Here is an 18,320-nt window from a genome sequence, read left to right as displayed (position 1 = left end):
TGTATTGCATCCATTACAAGGTTTTTGCATTTTATTCACTAACTCAAAAAAGCACAACCTCCCCTGTGCTGGTAAAATCAGCATCATCTGCAAAGACACGGGAGTCCTGCTGGGTCAGGGAACTTCAGGGTTCCTCTTGTGCAGCTCGTAGTCAAAGTCGGACGTGTGAGCGTGATCTTTGTAGACGCCAATATAATCGATCTCCAGCTGGAAGGGGCCGTCGGCTTTATCTCCCAGCGTGAAGCCTATGGTGTTGATCTGTGGATGTGAAGCATTTTCAGGCACAAAATGGCTCAATAAAGTCAAATACAAATACGAGGCATTCATGCCTTACGTTTTCTTATGTCTAGTACTATTTACTAGTGTAAATAGAGGTGTTATTTCATGTCTAGAGGGCTCTGATCATGTTAAGTGTATTTAGAAGGTGGTAAACCGGTTTTCCATGTCTTATTTTCTCTTATGATGTCTACTATAGTGGCTAATAGGAGTTAAAAGGTGACTATAGGGGTGTTATTTCATGTCTAGAGGGCTCTAATCATGTTTAAAAAGTGTACTTAGAAGGTGGTAAACAGGTTTTCTATGTCTTATTTTCTCTTATGTCTACTATATTGGCTAATAGGAGGGTAAACGTGACTATAGGGGTGTTATATCATGTCTAGAGAGCTCTAATCATGTTAAGTGTATTTAAAAGGTGGTAAACAGGTTTTCCATGTCTTATTTTCTCTTATGATGTCTACTATATTGGCTTATAGGAGTTAAAAGGTGACTATAGGGGTGTTATTTCATGTCTAGAGGGCTCTAATCATGTTAAAAAGTGTATTTAGAAGGTGGTAAACAGGTTTTCAATGTCTTATTTTGTCTTATGATGTATACTATATTGTGTAATAGGAGTGTAAAGGTGACTATAGGGGTGTTATTTCATGTCTAAAGGGCTCTAATCATGTTAAAAAGTTTATTTAGAAGGTGGTAAACAGGTTTCCCATGTCTTATTTTCTCTTATGATGTATATTATATTGGGTAATAGGAGTGTAAAGGTGACTATAGGGGTGTTAGTTCATGTCTAGAGGGCTCTAATCATGTTAAAAAGTGTATTTAGAAGGTGGTAAACAGGTTTTCTATGTCTTATTTTCTCTTATGTCTACTATATTGAATAATAGGAGTTTAAATGTGACTATAGGGGTGTTATTTCATGCCTATAGGGCTCTAATCATGTTTCAAAATAATATTTTAAATGCCATAAGCAGGTTTTCTATGTCTTCTCCTCTTTTCTACAACCATTTTTGGCTGATTGAAATCAGAGTGTGGTGTCTGTGATGATCTCGCTGCCACATAGTGTCTCTGGCAACAATCAGGTCTTCCATGAAGGTAAATGTAAGCTGCTCTTGTATGGCTTTCATTCATCCTTTCTATGCATTGTAAATAGTTTTATGCATGCACGAGTGTGATCGGAGTGGAGCTTTATAGTGCTTACCTTGTCCAACCACAGGCAATACTGGTTATCATGGATTCTTCCACGATGTGTGAGGAAGAACTTTGAAAAGGGAATCTGGAGAAAGGATTCAAACAGGACTGTCAGCCACTGACAGGCTGTTACCGTGTCAACGTTCACTCACCCTGACGTCCTGCCAGTAGGGGCCTCCCCTGGTGTACAGGAAGTAGTTGTAAATGTCGTCCTTCTGGTGGGAGAAGTAGGTTTCTGCGGCGAGGTTGATCATCCACGGTCGGCCGTCTCCTCGCACTCTGAGGTGCAGCGTGTTGAAACTGGACCAGTCGTAATGTTTCTTTCTGTCAAAAGACGCCTGGAGGAGACCAGGGTGGAGAAGTTTCACCATGACCTACAGTCATCCCTCGTTTATGGCGGTTCTTTGCTTTCACACCCGACTGCAATAAGTGAAGTTCCCCAAAATATTTAGAAATTGCTTAAATCCTTATTTATACATTGAATATTTTAATAGTTAGAAAGCATAGAAATAATACACTAAAAATACACTTTTAACCCTTAAATGCACGAGTGACTGGACCCTACACTCTTCCATAAGTGGGTCAAAAATCACCCATACTAGAATCAATGCGTTTTTATGCCAATTTTGCCATTTTGGTTAGGAATAATCACTTGTATGATATTTAGTATTAAATTTAAGAATGATTTCATGTTAAAAACATCTTAATTTTTCACTTTTTTCCATCTTTGAAAAAGAAAATGACCCCGTACAACAATAGAAAATGTGAGGATCCATTGTGTGTTGCATAAAGGTAAGTTAAAAATGTGAATGGCATGATATCAAAAACATGTTTTTTGAGGAATACCTGGAATATGAAATGATAACAATTTTTCATTACGAAGATATTTAAAAAAAAAAAACCTGACCGGGTCATTTTTGACCCACTTATGGAAGGTTGGGGTAGTAACACAAAAACAAAAAATTCTTAAAATGTATAAAAGGTAAGTTAAAAATGTGAATGGCATGATATCAAAAACATGTTTTTTGAGGAATACCTGGAATATGAAATGATAAAAAATTTTCATTACGAAGATATTTCAAGAAAACAACCTGACCGGGTCATTTTTGACCCACTTATGGAAGGTTGGGGTAGTAACACAAAAACAAAAAATTCTTAAAATGTATAAAAGGTAAGTTAAAAATGTGAATGGCATGATATCAAAAACATGTTTTTGAGGAATACCTTGAATATGAAATGATAACAATTTTTCATTACGAAGATATTTCAAGAAAACAACCAGACCGGGTCATTTTTGACCCACTTATGGAAGGTTGGGGTAGTAACACAAAAATTTCTTAAAATGTATAAAAGGTAAATTAAAAATGTGAACGGCATGATATCAAAAACATGTTTTTTGATGAATACCTGGAATATGAAATGATAACAATTTTTCATTACAAAGATATTTCAAGAAAATAACCTGACCGAGTCTTTTTTGACCCACTTATGGAAGGTTGGGGTAGTAACACAAAAACAAAAATTTCTTAAAATGTATAAAAGGCAAGTTAAAAATGTGAATGGCATGATATCAAAAACATATTTTTTGAGGAATACCTGGAATATGAAATGATGAAAAATTTTCATTATGAAGATATTTTAAAAAAAACAAAAACCTGACCGGGTCATTTTTGACCCACTTATGCATCTAATGGTTAAACACACTTTTTAACATTAGAGCCATATAGACATGAAATAACACCCCTATAGTCACAATTACACTCCTATTACACAATATAGTAGACATCAAAGTAGAAGATACTAACCAGGGGCTGCTTGGAGCGCATGCTGCAGTAGCCGCTGTAGCGCGTTTCTCCGTCCCTGGGGGGCGTGGACCTCAGGGTCCCGTAGAGCAAACAGGTGTTGTTGTTTTTGCCCACCTTTAAGTAGGCCTCACTCTGGCCTCCGATCTCGCGATCCGACGACACGATCCACTGCTCCAGGCTCTCTGCGCCCCGGAACTCCCAAACCACTTGGTTCTGCTCCAGCATGTGCTCCAACATGGGCTTCCCCTGCGGACCCACCCACCTCTCAAAGAACTCCTTCTTCAAGAGGGTGAAGTTCTTCTTGATGCCTTCTAAACCTTTGGAGAAGCTGAAGTTGATGTTCTTCCATGGAGGATTGTCTTCTCTGGGCTCGCCGGGCCGTCTATACTGGCTTGTGATCATGGTCCTGCTGGTCACAGAGAAAGGACTGATGGGGCGGACCAGGAGGATCTGCTGCTGCTGCTGGATGCATCTCAGCAGCCTTGTTGGCGGCACACAGCGGGACAAGGACATTGTGGAGCGTCATTCACTCTGATGGGAAGAAAACACAAATAAGTTGATGAATAAAAGTCATACAGTATTTTTATTTAACTATCTGTGCTACTAAATGACTTTATTTTACCTCATACTTTAAAAAATAGTTTTTTTCTTGAATATTTCAATTCTATATCACTAATATGACTGGAAAATTTCCATTAAGTTAGTTTACACAACTTATGTAAACCAACCGGAAATCGTTTGTGCCAAACATACCCATTTGGGGGGAGCACACCGGGTTGGGTCGCAATCAATACAATGACATTGTACACGAAGAAAATCATGCAATGGCGGAATAAATGTGTGAATAAATGTGTTTCCATGTACCATAATCGTGCTGACGGGTGTCCAGTCCAAAGAAGACGTTTTTGTTCTCGACAGAGGCTAGGTTGCCCTTGGGTTAGCTTAATCATGTATCTTCGTTCCTTTGGGGCAGAAACGGTAGCCCGTGTGGGACATTCGTCACACTTATAAATATAATATATGAATATATATAATATAATATATATAATATATAAAAATAATATGGTAAACACGTACAACTCAAAAAAGCCACACTAATTTAAAAGGCGTCCGTGTCATGACTAAAAGCTAATGTAGACTCCATGTGTGCACCGACTATTCCTGTCCGGAACTGCGCAATTCATCCTTAGCAATGGTTCCGACAGCAACATCGCATTGATTTCTCTCAGCCCACCTCTCGTGCTTACCATCATGGCGTACTGCTTATTGCTGCTAAGGCGACAGTCCCATTCAAGTCCAGTGTGATACGTTTGTAAATGAACACCTCTATTGGAGTTAAGGTTGGCGATAATACAAATTATACACATATAATACACATAATATACATTTAAAGAGCGTCGTTTTTTTTAAGAACGCTGCAGTGTCTGTATTTTGCGATTGGAAAGTAGTTCTGTGGGTCTCGCTCAGCTGGTGTTCTGAACATGCGTCGTTCTCCACATCGGGATGCTACCCGGAAGTAATTGTGGCTAAGTGGCTAGTTTGTGTCCTCGTTCGTTGGATGTAACTTTAGCTACGATCTCAATTGGATAGCTCATAAATGTGGATGATTTTCAAAACGTATTTTCAAACGTGGTAGCAGTGACAGTAAATGTGGTGCGTTCTTATATGCACTGACGCCCTTTTAATGTGTACGATGAGTACGGTTCTTTTATGCAACTGGGAATCGGTTCTTTTGGCGCTCTTTAAAGAATCATCCAAAATAATCGATTCTTGACGAAGGTCACACGGGAGCAGTGGATGTTCAATGGGGGAAAAGTCGCAATTTTACGAGACCAACGTAATATTATAACGTTATTTTAGTGGCAGATATAGTCAATTTTAGCAGCGTTAGCAAGAGAAATGGAAAAACCAGTAATTTTATGAGAATACAGTCCAAATACTAAGTCTCACTATCACCTCTTGAGGATGAAAATGGTATGGCAAACAAGAGTGACGCCAGTTCCCAAGGAGACCTCATCAGGGGAGGGTTGAAATGCTGAAGGAAGGAAGTGTGGGAGAAGAAATGAGCCTTTTTAATGGAAGGAAAAAGAAGATGGCTGCCTCAGCAGAAGACACTGACCGCATTGTCTCAAAGTAAAATCATCCTTCACGGACGCTCGACATGTGAAAAAAAGAAAATGTTTTTGTCCTCCATCAGTCTAGTTGCGGTGCAGTGGGCGGAGCTTGTGTGACATGAGTGTTTCTGTCAACAGAAAAAAAAAAAAGGTCATGAGGACGAAAGTGGCAAAGGAGCGCACTCGCTAAGTTTTCAGCTTCTTCTCCGAGGGCGACGACCCACTGTCCCCCTCTTCTGGTCCCACGTGGGTCCGTTTCTGTGTGCCTGCTTTTAGCCTCTCAGCCGCCATCGTGCCGTCATCTTCCTCCGATTCAACGGAGGCACTGTCGCCGGGCGCGGCGGCTCGGTGCTGCCCGTTGACTCCTGGGCCACTCGGAGTCACGCCGCTGCACGCCGCCCCGTGCGAGTCGGACTCCGTCCCTTCGGTCCTCTGGTTCCCGTCCTGACTGGCGGGGGACATGACGGGGCTGGCGCACACAAAGTCTGCCAGACTGAGATGTTTCTCCTCCTTCTGTTCCTCACCCGACGAAGACGTCAGGTCATCCACTGAGATGGACGGGTAGCTGCAGGAGTCGATGGCGGAGAACAAGGCTTGCACAGAGTCCGGTCGCTCCCCGGCCCTAGACGCCACGTGCATGCGGCGGTGCCGCCTCATCACATTGCGGCGCCTCACCGCACTGCGCCGCTCCTCGTCCTCACTGCTGGAGCTGGACGTGGTAGCCGAGGAGCTGGAGGCCCCGGCTGGGAGCGACGGGGACGTGGAGGACGGTATGGAGAGGGTGGCGTAGTCCCGCGGGCTCGGGGAGCGAGGACGCGGCATGGGATCCAGCCAGAATTCACTGGAGTCCGAGTCGTCATTCACCAGGAAGCCTGACCGCTGCCGTTGAGGTCTGCTCCTCCTTCTGGACCTCTCCTCGCCTCCAGAAGGTTCAGGTCCGGCTATGGAGGAGGAGCTGGAATTGTCGGAGTCACTGCGGTGACCGGCAGCCGAGGGCGCGGGCGGCGTTGCTGCTGTTGCACGCGCGGAGCGGCGGCCACGAGCGTGGAGCTGCATGATGGCCTCCTCGCTCAAGTCGCTGTCCGAGTCAGAACTCCAGCCCTCGATCTCCCGCCGCACCAGTGAGTCGAAGAACGCCATCATGCGGGGGTCCTCCTGGATGGACTGGCTCACGTAGTCGTGGGACAGACCGCTACCGCTGTTCAGAACCAGACTGATGTACTCCTCGTGTGTGTACAAGCTGCGGGACTTGTCCTCCACGTGGCCATCCAGGTCGCCAAGGCTGTCGGGCTGCTGATACGGACTCCACACCTGCCGTGAAGCACAAAGGTCAAACACGCTAGCTAATGCTATCGTACACACGCAGCCTACATTATCAGTACTACATTATAGTAGTAGAAAAAATACATAAAAGGATAGTACTTATTTAAAAGACACACCTTGATGACTTTCTCCACTCCGGAAGAGCAGATCATGTAGGTGTGGGGGTTGAAGCGAACCTGGTTCACGATGGAGCGGTGACCCTTCAGGACCATGAAGGCCCCGTTCACAACACGACCCGGGCCTCCTGAGAGCACAGCTGAGAGTCAGACGCCAACGACGCGCGCCATTGACGACACCACTGTGACGCCACAGGAACGTCAAGAACTACTCACCCGCTTCAGGGTCCCTGGGAATTTTCCACATGTAGAGATTAAAGTCATCCGACCCAGACAGGATGTACTGAGGAGACACAAAACATGTTTATCACAGTGACAGACTTCCTCCCGACAGTCGACGCTTTTGATCGGCGGAGTAAATATGGAAACGAAAAAGCGGCCTTCGAGGACGTCGCCAACCTGATCTTTGTCGCCCGCGAAGCAGCAGCTCTTCATGGTGCAGGAGTTGAAGTAGCCCTGGTTGTCAAACTGGAAGCTGGGCAGGCGCGAGTGCAGCTCGTAGAGGACGGGCGGCAGGCGGCGGCGCAGAGCCAGCAGCTGCGTGCCCGTGCTGTTGAAGCGAACGCTCATGGCGCTCTGCAGCGACATGCTGCCGCCGTAGCGCAGCAGTGAGCTGAAACGGCACAAAAGGAAGGACTTAGGGCGGCTGTCCAATAACCCACACAGAAAGCTTTATAGCACTTCCAGTATCTGCACCTATTCCAGCTGGATTTCCAAAATGATTCCACCCATGGCCCGCATCTGGGCATGCCCACTCTGCTGTTGTTATTGGTCACACTCCACCCTAACACAAAATCTTCACAGCAGGTCTACAACTTGAACCTGGGCACGCCCATATAAGGAAGTCAGGCTCATTGTGACATCACAGGGAGCCTGACTTAGAAAAAGAGTTCAGAGCCATCCCTAACGTTTTTCAGGGACCACTTCCTAACTCATATCATTTACTCCATTCCATTACACTCCATTTTTTTTATTAATGTTTACATCCAAGCTACTAAAATAATCACAGTATTACTTCCTTGTTCCCCTAAAATCATAACTTGTTAATATTTGGACTTTACCATCATAAAACAGCTGTTTTAATTTTTTTAATTTTGCATCAATTTCAACGTTCATATTGTCAGTTCTCTTTTCATAATTATGATTTTATTCCCGTAGTATTATCACTTTATTCTCATAACATTACAACTTTTCCAGCAACTTAATTTTCCAAAAAAAAACAAACTAATTTATTTGTTTTTGTTGGGCATATTAGGAATTTAGCCCTGTGATTGACTGGCAACCAGTCCAGGGTGTACCCTGCCTCTCGCCCGAAGACAGCTGGGATAGGCTCCAGCACCCCCGCGACCCTCGTGAGGAAAAAGTGGTAGAAAATGAATGAATGAATATTAGGAATTTACAAAAATAATATCCGTTTTCTTTAATATTTCAATGTGATGCTACTAAAATAATGTATTTTTCCCTCATAATATTACCTTGTAGTGGTAGGTTACCGGGACATAATTCACCCCGGAACGATCGATAGGGAAGGGGTTGCCACCCGGAGGGGTGGGCGCAAGGGACGGGGGTTTTCCCGCTTCCTGTTGTGGTTGAGAGACGGGGCTTTCATGTCTTATGTAGCAAAGAGTGCTAATGTTTAGTTAAAGTTTGCAAGAAAAATAAAGTTTTCTCCCAAATTCGACACTCCGCCTCAGACTCCAGTTCTTCGGCGCTTCAACCTCGTCATTCTCATAAAATTATTACTTTTTCTTGTAAGATTACAACTGTTTTTTCAATATTTTGACTTCATTATCGTAAAAATTATTGTAGTTCTTTTTTTTAATGAATGTTATTTTTAGAATAAAAACTTTGAAGCACAAGCTAACTAAATAAATACCTCAACAGTAGACACAACATTAGGTACACCCTCCCCAATGGCCAAAGAAGAAAGTCTTTGTATTGTTATGGCGGTCTAACCTGCGTGGCTTGCGGATGTCCCACAGTCCCACACCTTCCTTGGAGTTGGCGGTGGCCAGCAGCCTGGGCTCCACGGGGTTGAACATCACGCTGTGGAATGCTGACGGGTAGCTGGCCAAGCAGAAGGGCTCTACACAAGAACAAGTTTTGAAAAGTTATTTTGTGCACGCTTAAAACCGCTACACAGCTTGTTGTATTACTATATGTTGTAATATTTCATTTCTGTACTAGCTGGAAACAGCCAGCAGGGGGTGCTCATGTCCAGGAGACCTGAACGTAGACTCAAACATCATTAAATTCTGCTTTTTCATTGAAAACAAAAAGGGTGGCTTTCCATTTCTTTATCTACTTTTTGCAAAAGTCCAATCATGAAATTTAAATAGACACACAAACTGGAAATCACCCAGCAGAGGGCGCAATCATCAGGCTCAAGCCAACTGCTTTTCCCGCCATTTACCTCCGTGCGGCGGCTCACGAGTGTCCCAGATGAGTACGCGTCCGTCATCAGACGAGCTGGCGAAGACGTTGTCGTTGACGGGACTGACGGACAAACTGTACACGGCGTCAATGTGCAGGAATACGTTGAGAGTCTCTCTCCTGCAAGAAGAAGAAGAACAACAACAAAGCTGGCTTGCTTGCCCTGATGGTGACGACAACAAGGATGGCATGACAACAACAACACCCACCGCTCCACGTCGTGAAGGATCACCTGCTCGTCGTTTCCTGTCAAGAAACAAAAACAGAAAGCATGTCAACAAGCGGCGACAAGGAGCTGCTACTTGATTGTCAGCACCTCCGGAGAAGACCTTCTTGTTGGTGCTGTCAAAGGCCAAGCAGAAGATGTTGGACAGATGCTCGCCCTTCAGCTTCAGCGGCTTGGAGCGAGCGTGGACGGCTTGCTCCATGTGCCACAACAACACCCGACGGTCATCTCCACCTGTGCACACAAAATACAACATATGGGTAAATAATTTACACACACACGTTACTTGGTTCCACCCCCCCACCATGCTAAGTCCTTTACACGCCTATTACCCAATATAGTACACATAAGAGAAAAAGACACAAACTATTGAAAACCACCTTCTAAATACATGTTTTAACATTTCTAGAGCTCTCTAAACATTAAATAACATAACACCCCTATAGTCACCATTACATTATTACCCAATAATAGAAAATAAGACATAATATAGGCTCATACCTGTATGCAATGCTCAAAATACACTTTAACTCAATTTTTTTATTAAATTGGGATTTTTTTTTTTAATGGTGGCTAATGTAAAAGTAAATTCTAAAAATATCATCTAACAAGAAAACTAACAAAAACAGCAAAAATTCGAATTAAATTAGTTATAATATTATGGGATAAAGTCTTAATATTATGAACAAAAACAAAATATTTGGAAACTAAACAAAAAACAACACAATTGGGATTTGTTATGGTGGCTAATGTAAAAGTAAATTCTAAAAATATCATCTAACAAAACTAACGAAAACAGCAAAAATTCAAATTAAATTAGTTATAATATTATGGGATAAAGTCTTAATATTACGAACAAAAACATAAAATATTTGGAAACTACAAAAAACAACACAATTGGGATTTGTTATGGTGGCTAATGTAGTATAAGTAAATTCTAAAAATATTATCTAACAAGAAAACTAACAAAAATAGCAAAAATTCGAATTAAATTAGTTATAATATTATGGGATAAAGTCTTAATATTACGAACAAAAACATAAAATATTTGCGAACTAAAAAAACAACACAATTGGGATTTTTTATGGTGGCTAATGTAAAGGTAAATTCTAAAATATCATCTAACAAGAAAACTAACAAAAACAGCAAAAATTCGAATTAAATTAGTTATAATATTATGGGATAAAGTCTTAATATTACGAACAAAAACATAAAATATTTGGAAACTAAAAAAAACAACACAATTGGGATTTGTTATGGTGGCTAATGTAAAAGTAAACTCTAAAAATATAATCTAACAAGAAAACTAACAAAAACAGCAAAATTTGAATTAAATTAGTTATAATATTATGGAATAAAGTCTTAATATTACGAACAAAAACATAATATTTGGAAACAAAAAAACAACACAATTGGGGGAAAAAAGTAGTAAAGATCCTCGAAACAAGAACATTTCTGTTGTTTAAAGCAATCCGCATAAAAATGTGTTTAAAGGGAATTCTGATCATTTGTGTTCTACCAGCTTTGTCAATGGTTATTCTTCCGATGTTAGTAAACATTGCAGTGCACTGTTGTTGTTTAATAATAGGACAGCTAATGTTAGCTAGTCAATAAAAAACAAACATGGCAGGCTGCCGTGTTTATTCTAGGCCACACGACTGCTTTTCAGCACAATGTCGGCCATTCAAGGTGTCACGGCGGCCAACTCCTAACAACAGGGGATGACGAGCTCTTCCAGCCGGCTGACATTTAGCCCGAGTCCGGAGTTCCGGAGTTGAGTGTATATTCGGAAGCCAGGGCTGCTAAGCTAACTTAGCTACCGAGCACCCAGCTGACTAGCTATCTATGGTGCCAGTTAGCTTAGCATGCTAGCGGAGTTAGCAATGGAGGATTCGTCCACCGACCAGAGACCAGCCACTCTCCGCCGTTGTTGGAGAACTCGATGGCGTTGACGCAGCCGAAGTGTCCCAGCATGTCCTTCTTGTAGAGGCTGGAGCAGCCGGCCAGCCTGCGCCTCTGGAACTCCTCCTTCATGAGCGGCTGTCCGGTCATCTCTCGGCGGGACAGAAAGCCCACGGAGGAGCGCATACCGCAGCCCTTGAGCTCCTTCATGGCGTGACGACTACCAGCTTGCGTCTAATCACCGGCTGCCCTGTTGCTCTGCTGGCCGACAGGCGACGTCTTCATGGCGGTGTCGGAGGGTGTGGACATCGCGGTGTGTTTGCTCGGTGCTCATGGCGGTCTGGCCGAGAGGAAGCTTCCTGCTCGGGCTATATGATCTCTCTCTCTCTCGCTCTCTCGCTCTCTCTTTCACTCTCTCTCTCTCTCTCTCGCTCTCTCTCTCTCTCTCACACACACACACACATAAATATCTATATATACACATTTCGCCATTTATATGACATCAACACCTTTTATCCTTTCATTTCATGCATGTCCACCTGTAATACTACTAGACTTGACACAGCCAATCACAGGGCACATATAGACAAACAACCATTCACACTCACATTCATACCTATGGACAATTTGGAGTGACTAATTAACCTAGCATGTTTGTAACATGCAAACTCGGATGACCGAGGGTGGAATTGAACTCGGGTCTACTAGCTGTATGGCCTGCGTGATAGTAGTTCTGTTTTTGGGCAACACGTGGATGCTTCACCAACCAAGATGCTGACCTATGACCCCGAGGCAAGATGGCCACTGAGTGGCTCGAGTGTGTGTCCAGATGAGATAAGATATGAGAGTGGGGTTGCTGCACGGACCGGTGATGTATGACGTCTTCATGGGACGTTTAGTAAGCATGTGAGATGTGTCCACCACATCATCAAGTAAGCTTCACATCATGGCACCATTTTGACTTCAATACAAGCAAAATCATCGTAACTGCTAGGCATAACAATGTTATGCAAGACATAATGCATAACATTGTGTAGATATCAAAAAAATCAATTTCTCCATATTTAATATTTAAATTATGGTATTATATTATTTAAGTACAAGGTTACAAGGAGACATCTGCCGACAGATGGCGCCACTTCTCCTTCTGTAGTTTGACATTTTGACTTTTCAGACATGTGTAGTAATGAGGTGTTGTGTATGTATGTATGTATGTATGTATGTATGTATGTATGTATGTATGTATGTATGTATGTATGTATGTATGTATGTATGTATGTATGTATGTATGTATGTATATTTATATATATATGTGTGTGTATGTATGTGTATGAATATGTATGTTGCATATGTATATATAAATATATGTGTGTGTGTTAGGAGGTGGTAAACAGGTTTTCTCCGTCTTATTGTCTCTTATGATGTCTACTATGTTGGCTAATAGGAGTGTAAAGGTGACTATAGGGGTGTAATTCCATGTCTAGAGGGCTCTAATCATGTTAAAAGGTGTATTTAGAAGGTGGTAAACAGGTTTTCTATGTCTTATTTTCTCTTATGATGTCTACTATATTGGCTAATAGGAGTGTAAAGGTGACTATAAGGGTGCTATTTCATGTCTAGAGGGCTCTAATCATGTTAAGTGTATTTAGGAGGTGGTAAACAGGTTTTCTCTGTCTTATTTTCTCTTATGATGTCTACTATATTGGGTAATAGGGTAAAGTTGACTATAGGGGTGTTATTCCATGTCTAGAGGGCTCTAATCATGTTAAAAAAAAGTGTTTAGAAGGTGGTAAACAGGTTTTCTATGTCTTATTTTCTCTTATGATGTCTACTATATTGGCTAATAGGAGTGTAAAGGTGACTATAGGGGTACTATTTCATGTCTAGAGGGCTCTAATCATGTTAAAAAGTGTTTAGAAGGTGGTAAACAGGTTTTCTATGTCTTATTTTCTCTTATGATGTCTACTATATTGGCTAATAGGAGTGTAAAGGTGACTATAGGGGTGTTATTTCATGTCTAGAGGGCTCTAATCATGTTTAAAAAGTGTATTTAGAAGGTGGTAAACAGGTTTTCTATGTCTTATTTTCTCTTATGATGTCTACTATATTGGCTAATAGGAGTGTAAAGGTGACTATAGGGGTGTTATTTCATGCCTAGATGGCTCTAATCATGTCAAGTGTATTAAGGAAGTGGTAAACCAGGAAAACTGCATATAAAATTGTCGCCAAAGAATCAAATAAATAAATGCATGAAAAGGAAAGAAAAGCAAACAACATGGATGGAATGAAAATGTGTGCTTATAGTAAATATTCCGGATAGAGGATGATAATAGATCAGGAAACATTTTATTTTAGTGTTCATGTTCCGATCATATCATGGAACTCTACCCCCCGCTCCCCCACCCCAGGGACGGCTTATTTATCCGCCAATGGGCTCGGCGAACAGCCGCATCATCTTTGCGCCAAAAGACGACACGGCATCTGCGGTGCATGTGCGTGAGGAAGGAGGAGGAACATCTCCACCGAGGCCCAGACGATGCAGTGAAAAGGAAGGAGGAGTGCGGACGGGTTTTCGGTGATCCACGTCGAAGATGAGCATCATCCCGGCCGCGCACGACGACGAACCCCGGGGGGAGACAGGCATCGGAGGCGCGCCCCCGAGGCTCCAGCAGGGCGCGCAGACCCGCGGCAGCGGTGGCCGAGCCAGAGATGCCCGGTACCAGCAGATCCAGCAGCAGCGGCACCACGGCGGCACCATGCTCAGGCAGCCGGCCCACAACGAGCCTGCCGACGTCGTGAGGCGGGCGCTGGACTTCAAGTGCCAGGGCACCCAGTGCTACAAGGACAAGAAGTACCGGGAGGCCATCGGCAAGTACCACCGCGCTCTGCTGGAGATCAAGGGGCTGTGCAGGGTGCTCGGAGACCCGGACGGAGGAGGATCCAAGTCGCCTTCTCCTCTCCTGGCCGCCATCAGCAAGTCCAGCCCGCTGACGGAGGAGCAGAAAGGAGCCATGGAGAACGCCGAGCTGGAATGTTACAACAGCTTAGCAGGTACATCACATACACAGTACTACATCTACTACTACATCACGCCACACTGCATCCATCCATGATATTACACTGTGGAGTATACTCAGCAATAGAAGCTCCTCCCACAAGACCTTTCACTACCTGTACCCCCAACCCACCATCCACAGCCTGCCTCCTCCAAATGGAGTTGGTCAACTATGAGCGCGTGAAGGAGTACTGCCTGAAGGTTCTGCACAAGGAGGGCAAGAACTTCAAGGCCTTGTACCGCTCGGGCGTGGCCTACTACCACCTGGGAGACTACCAGAAGGCTCTCTTCTACCTGAAGGAGTCACACAAACAGGAACCTTCAGGTAAGCATGGAAAGAGTCCAGTCTTACGTTCCCTGATAGTATTATTCACTAGTACTAGTAGTATTATTGCACAAGAATAAAGAAAATCAATCAATCAGTAATAAATAAATATAATAATAATAATAATAATAAAACGGCAAATAATAAAAACTTAAGAAACCGCATATAGTTGGTGGGTATACAAATTATTTTTTTCAGATTAAAATGAACAAAGCATTATTAGAGCCCTGTAGACATGACAAAACACGACTATAGTCACATTTATACTCTTTTTATTTACAACATATTGCGCAACTGCAGGGTCTTGAGACACATGCTAACTCGCAAACTAGAGAGCTAACGACCTAAACGGTACCCTTCAAGTTATTTCCTTTCAACTTAAATAGCCAAAAACTTACCACTTCCACACAGATAGGGAGGATAACTATTAACAGTTATTTAACCTTTAACATGAACATGAATCAAACGTAATAATTTTTTCTGGGTACATGATACCATACAGCATCCGTATCAAACTTGCGCGGGGCCGCACTAACATTAAACTTTCATATCAAGCTAGTGTCCTGCGGGCCACATTTGGCTCGCGGGCCGCATGTTTGAGACCCCCGTTGTACAGTGTAATTCAAACACCATTTATGGATCTCGCAAACCACCTGTCCATTGTGCAACTCGGATCTTTGATTAATCGTGATTAATTAATTTGAAAACCATGATTAAAAATTGCAATAATTTGACAGCCCTAATCAAAATGCGATTTATGACCGCAAAGGTCACACTGTTATAGGTCAAAGGTCATAAATGAAGACCATGTGACAGCCTCTAGGATTAGTGTACAATTTGGTTGTAATTAGTGGTGGTAATAGCATCATTAATAATAATGATGACGATGCTAATAGTGCTATGGGAACAGGAAGTGATGATGATGATGATGTGCTTGCAGACACCAACGTGGTTCGCTACATCCAGCTGACGGAGATGAAGATTCGTCGCAGCGCTCAGAGAGAAAAGAAAGACTCCACATAAGGCCCCACTTCCTGTGTGCCGCCCACACGCCAATTTCATGTTTGTTTTTTTTTTTTTGCCTCACGGCCCCCCCGGGCGGCCCGTTACGTGATCACCCGCGTGTGCGTGTTGTCGCCACCGCCAGAGAGGACACGCGCATACGTACGCACACATGCACGGCGGAGGCCACTTTCTCCTGGGACTTAAAGGTGCTTTCTCACACGAGGACGCCAACAAGCACAGTGTTGCCATGACAACGTGCACATGCGTATTTGTATCGTGTTGTTATGCTGCAGAGCTTGGTTGTTTCGACCTTTTTCCACCTGATGTGACAGCACATGCAAATAAAGCACCTCAACCTCTGCTTTTATTCCTATTTTAGTTTATATTATTCCTTTTATTTTTCTGCAATTTTTCTTCCAAAAGTATATTCAAAATAATCTGAATTATGAGAGGAACATTGAAGTAAACAAATAAAGTCAAATGTTTTTTTGTTGGGGATGGGGGTGGTGGACCCTTTGTATTGACTTGTGGACTCCTATAGAGCAGCAACACACCATAACCCGCACACCAAGCTTTCTAGATCTTCCACAATCTGCACCTATTCCAGATGGATTTCCTTGATTTCCTACTTCCCGCAAATCGGTCTGTTTTAATTTATTCCATCTTCACCACGCCCACTCCGCTGTGATTGGTCACACTCCAAATTGCTCAGGAGGACTTCCAGATAGCTGCCGAAGCCAACTTTATAGGAGTTGATAATAAAGGGCGATGTATCTTTTCAAACATCCAGACATATGTGTTGGATCCCCAATCCCATCTGAAGTAGAGACTGGACAGTCCCAAGTTTCTCAAGAAACGTTTAGCGTTTAGCATCTAGCATCTAGCATGATAGGGTTTTTGCAGGACTACCAATGTTTTAAAAAAATTTGAGCCACTGATTGTGATGGGAAAAGGCTCTTATCAACTCCAGACTTGTTGGCTAAACATTCCCTTTTTCTTTTCGCACATAAGAGCAAAAAAACACTTTGTAACAAGATTAGAGCCCCCTGGACATGAAGTAACACCCCTATAGTCACCTTTACACACCTATTAGCCAATATAGTAGACATCATAAGAGAAAATAAGACATAGAAAACCTGTTTACCGCCTTCTAAATACACTTTTAAACATGATTAGAGCCCTCTAGACATGAAATAACACCCCTATAGTCACCTTTACACTCCTATTAGCCAATATAGTAGACATCATAAGAGAAAATAAGACATAGAAAACCTGTTTACCGCCTTCTAAATACACTTTTAAACATGATTAGAGCCCTCTAGACATTAAATAACACCCCTATAGTCACCTGTACACTCCTATTCATCAATATAGTAAACATCACCAGAGAAAATAAAACATATAAGATACAAAAAACCTTTAAACCCATAAGTAAGCCTGTGTTGTGAGCTCAATCAAAGCTGCTGCTTGTGTGTCTCACCCAAAATGACGTTTGGACTAATAATAGGTTGTATTCCACCAGGAAATAGAATGACGTATTCATACATTTAGGAAAAAGCGTAGTACAAAATGAGAGGAGAAAGGTGCTGTCTTTGGTTGTGTGTTTTTGTCTCCACCTTGTGACCAAATACAGCAACTGTCGGACACTGGACCCGTCAGTCAGTCCGGCGAGTGAACGGACGCCGGTCACGTGTTTGCCGGACTTAGAGATTTAAAATAGATATAAGTAGATATGATAAGTAGATATAAAATAGAGATTTAAATAGATATGTACAATAAGAACTGTCTTGACTTTTCCAATGCTCTTTCCTTTGCTAATATTATGACTTTATTTCTGTGATGATTCCGTTTGTGTTGCTCTGCTGCCACCTGTCTTCCTCTTAAGGCAGTGCACCCTGAGTCTGTGGGAGGAGTTCACCCAGCACACCTGCAGCTTATCTGGGGCTACTGAGGCTACCTCGTGTTTAGGACTCAGATTGTCAAGTTGCCTTTGCTTGTTTCCTATGTCTCCTTCTCCTGACCTTTCTTCTTCCTCTTGCCTTTCCCCTTCCCCTTACCTTTCCCCTTACTTTTCACTTTCCATTAACTTTCCCCTCCCCCTTACCTGTCCCCATCCCTTTCCCTATTACCCTTCCCCTTAACTTTCTCCTTCCTCTTACCTTTCCCCTTACTGTTCACCTTCCCCTTACTTTTCACTTTCCCTTAACTTTCCCCTTCCCCTTACTTTTCACCTTACTTTTCACCTTCCCCTTACTTTTCACTTTCTCTTAACTTTGCCCTTCCCCTTACCTGTCCCCTTCCCTATTACCCTTCCCCTTACTTTTCACCTTCCCCTTACTTTTCACTTTCCCTTAACTTTCCCCTTCCCCTTACCTTTCCCCTTACTTTTCACCTTCCCATTAACTTCCCCTTACCTTTCCCCTTACTTTTCACTTTCCCCTTCCCTTCCCTTCCTGTCCCTTCTGTTTCCCTTTCCCTTTATCCCCTTCCGTTTCCCTTTCCCCTTTTTGTACTTTTGTATGTTCCTCCTTTGGCTACTGCCTAGCATGGTGTGT

At 42.8% G+C, this 18,320-nt stretch overlaps 3 protein-coding genes across 4 annotated transcripts; 1 reads left to right on the top strand and 2 right to left on the bottom strand.

Moving 5' to 3' along the window:
* Positions 1-13: 13 nt before the first annotated feature.
* ndufaf1 (NADH:ubiquinone oxidoreductase complex assembly factor 1) lies at positions 14-4,769 on the bottom strand. Of its 2 annotated transcripts, none has more exons than XM_058056317.1 (5): positions 4,514-4,769; positions 3,267-3,800; positions 1,614-1,799; positions 1,472-1,546; positions 14-258 (listed from the first exon to the last, which is right to left on the bottom strand). In XM_058056317.1, exons 2-5 carry the CDS (start codon positions 3,777-3,779, stop codon positions 115-117), a joined length of 918 nt encoding a protein of 305 aa, XP_057912300.1. In that variant the 5' UTR covers positions 3,780-3,800; positions 4,514-4,769; the 3' UTR covers positions 14-114. The 2 variants fall into 2 exon arrangements, with proteins under 2 accessions (XP_057912300.1, XP_057912299.1); XM_058056316.1 differs by lacking the exon at positions 4,514-4,769 and adding an exon at positions 4,131-4,451 and having other exon boundaries at positions 3,267-3,797.
* A 268-nt stretch (positions 4,770-5,037) lies between these two features.
* dcaf5 (ddb1 and cul4 associated factor 5) lies at positions 5,038-11,763 on the bottom strand. Its single transcript, XM_058056311.1, has 9 exons — positions 11,383-11,763; positions 9,569-9,712; positions 9,462-9,498; positions 9,233-9,372; positions 8,776-8,905; positions 7,219-7,432; positions 7,036-7,102; positions 6,820-6,947; positions 5,038-6,691 (listed from the first exon to the last, which is right to left on the bottom strand). The coding sequence occupies exons 1-9, from the start codon at positions 11,588-11,590 to the stop codon at positions 5,567-5,569; spliced, it is 2,193 nt and encodes a 730-aa protein (XP_057912294.1). The 5' UTR covers positions 11,591-11,763; the 3' UTR covers positions 5,038-5,566.
* A 2,051-nt stretch (positions 11,764-13,814) lies between these two features.
* LOC131106854 (tetratricopeptide repeat protein 9A) lies at positions 13,815-16,122 on the top strand. The gene is made up of 3 exons (XM_058056318.1): positions 13,815-14,431; positions 14,578-14,760; positions 15,701-16,122. Exons 1-3 carry the CDS (start codon positions 13,972-13,974, stop codon positions 15,781-15,783), a joined length of 726 nt encoding a protein of 241 aa, XP_057912301.1. The 5' UTR covers positions 13,815-13,971; the 3' UTR covers positions 15,784-16,122.
* Positions 16,123-18,320: the final 2,198 nt, after the last annotated feature.

The sequence above is a fragment of the Doryrhamphus excisus genome, chromosome 19 (assembly GCF_030265055.1).
Source record: "Doryrhamphus excisus isolate RoL2022-K1 chromosome 19, RoL_Dexc_1.0, whole genome shotgun sequence".
Classification (NCBI taxonomy): domain Eukaryota; kingdom Metazoa; phylum Chordata; class Actinopteri; order Syngnathiformes; family Syngnathidae; genus Doryrhamphus; species Doryrhamphus excisus.
This window is presented reverse-complemented; position numbering and strand designations above follow the sequence as displayed.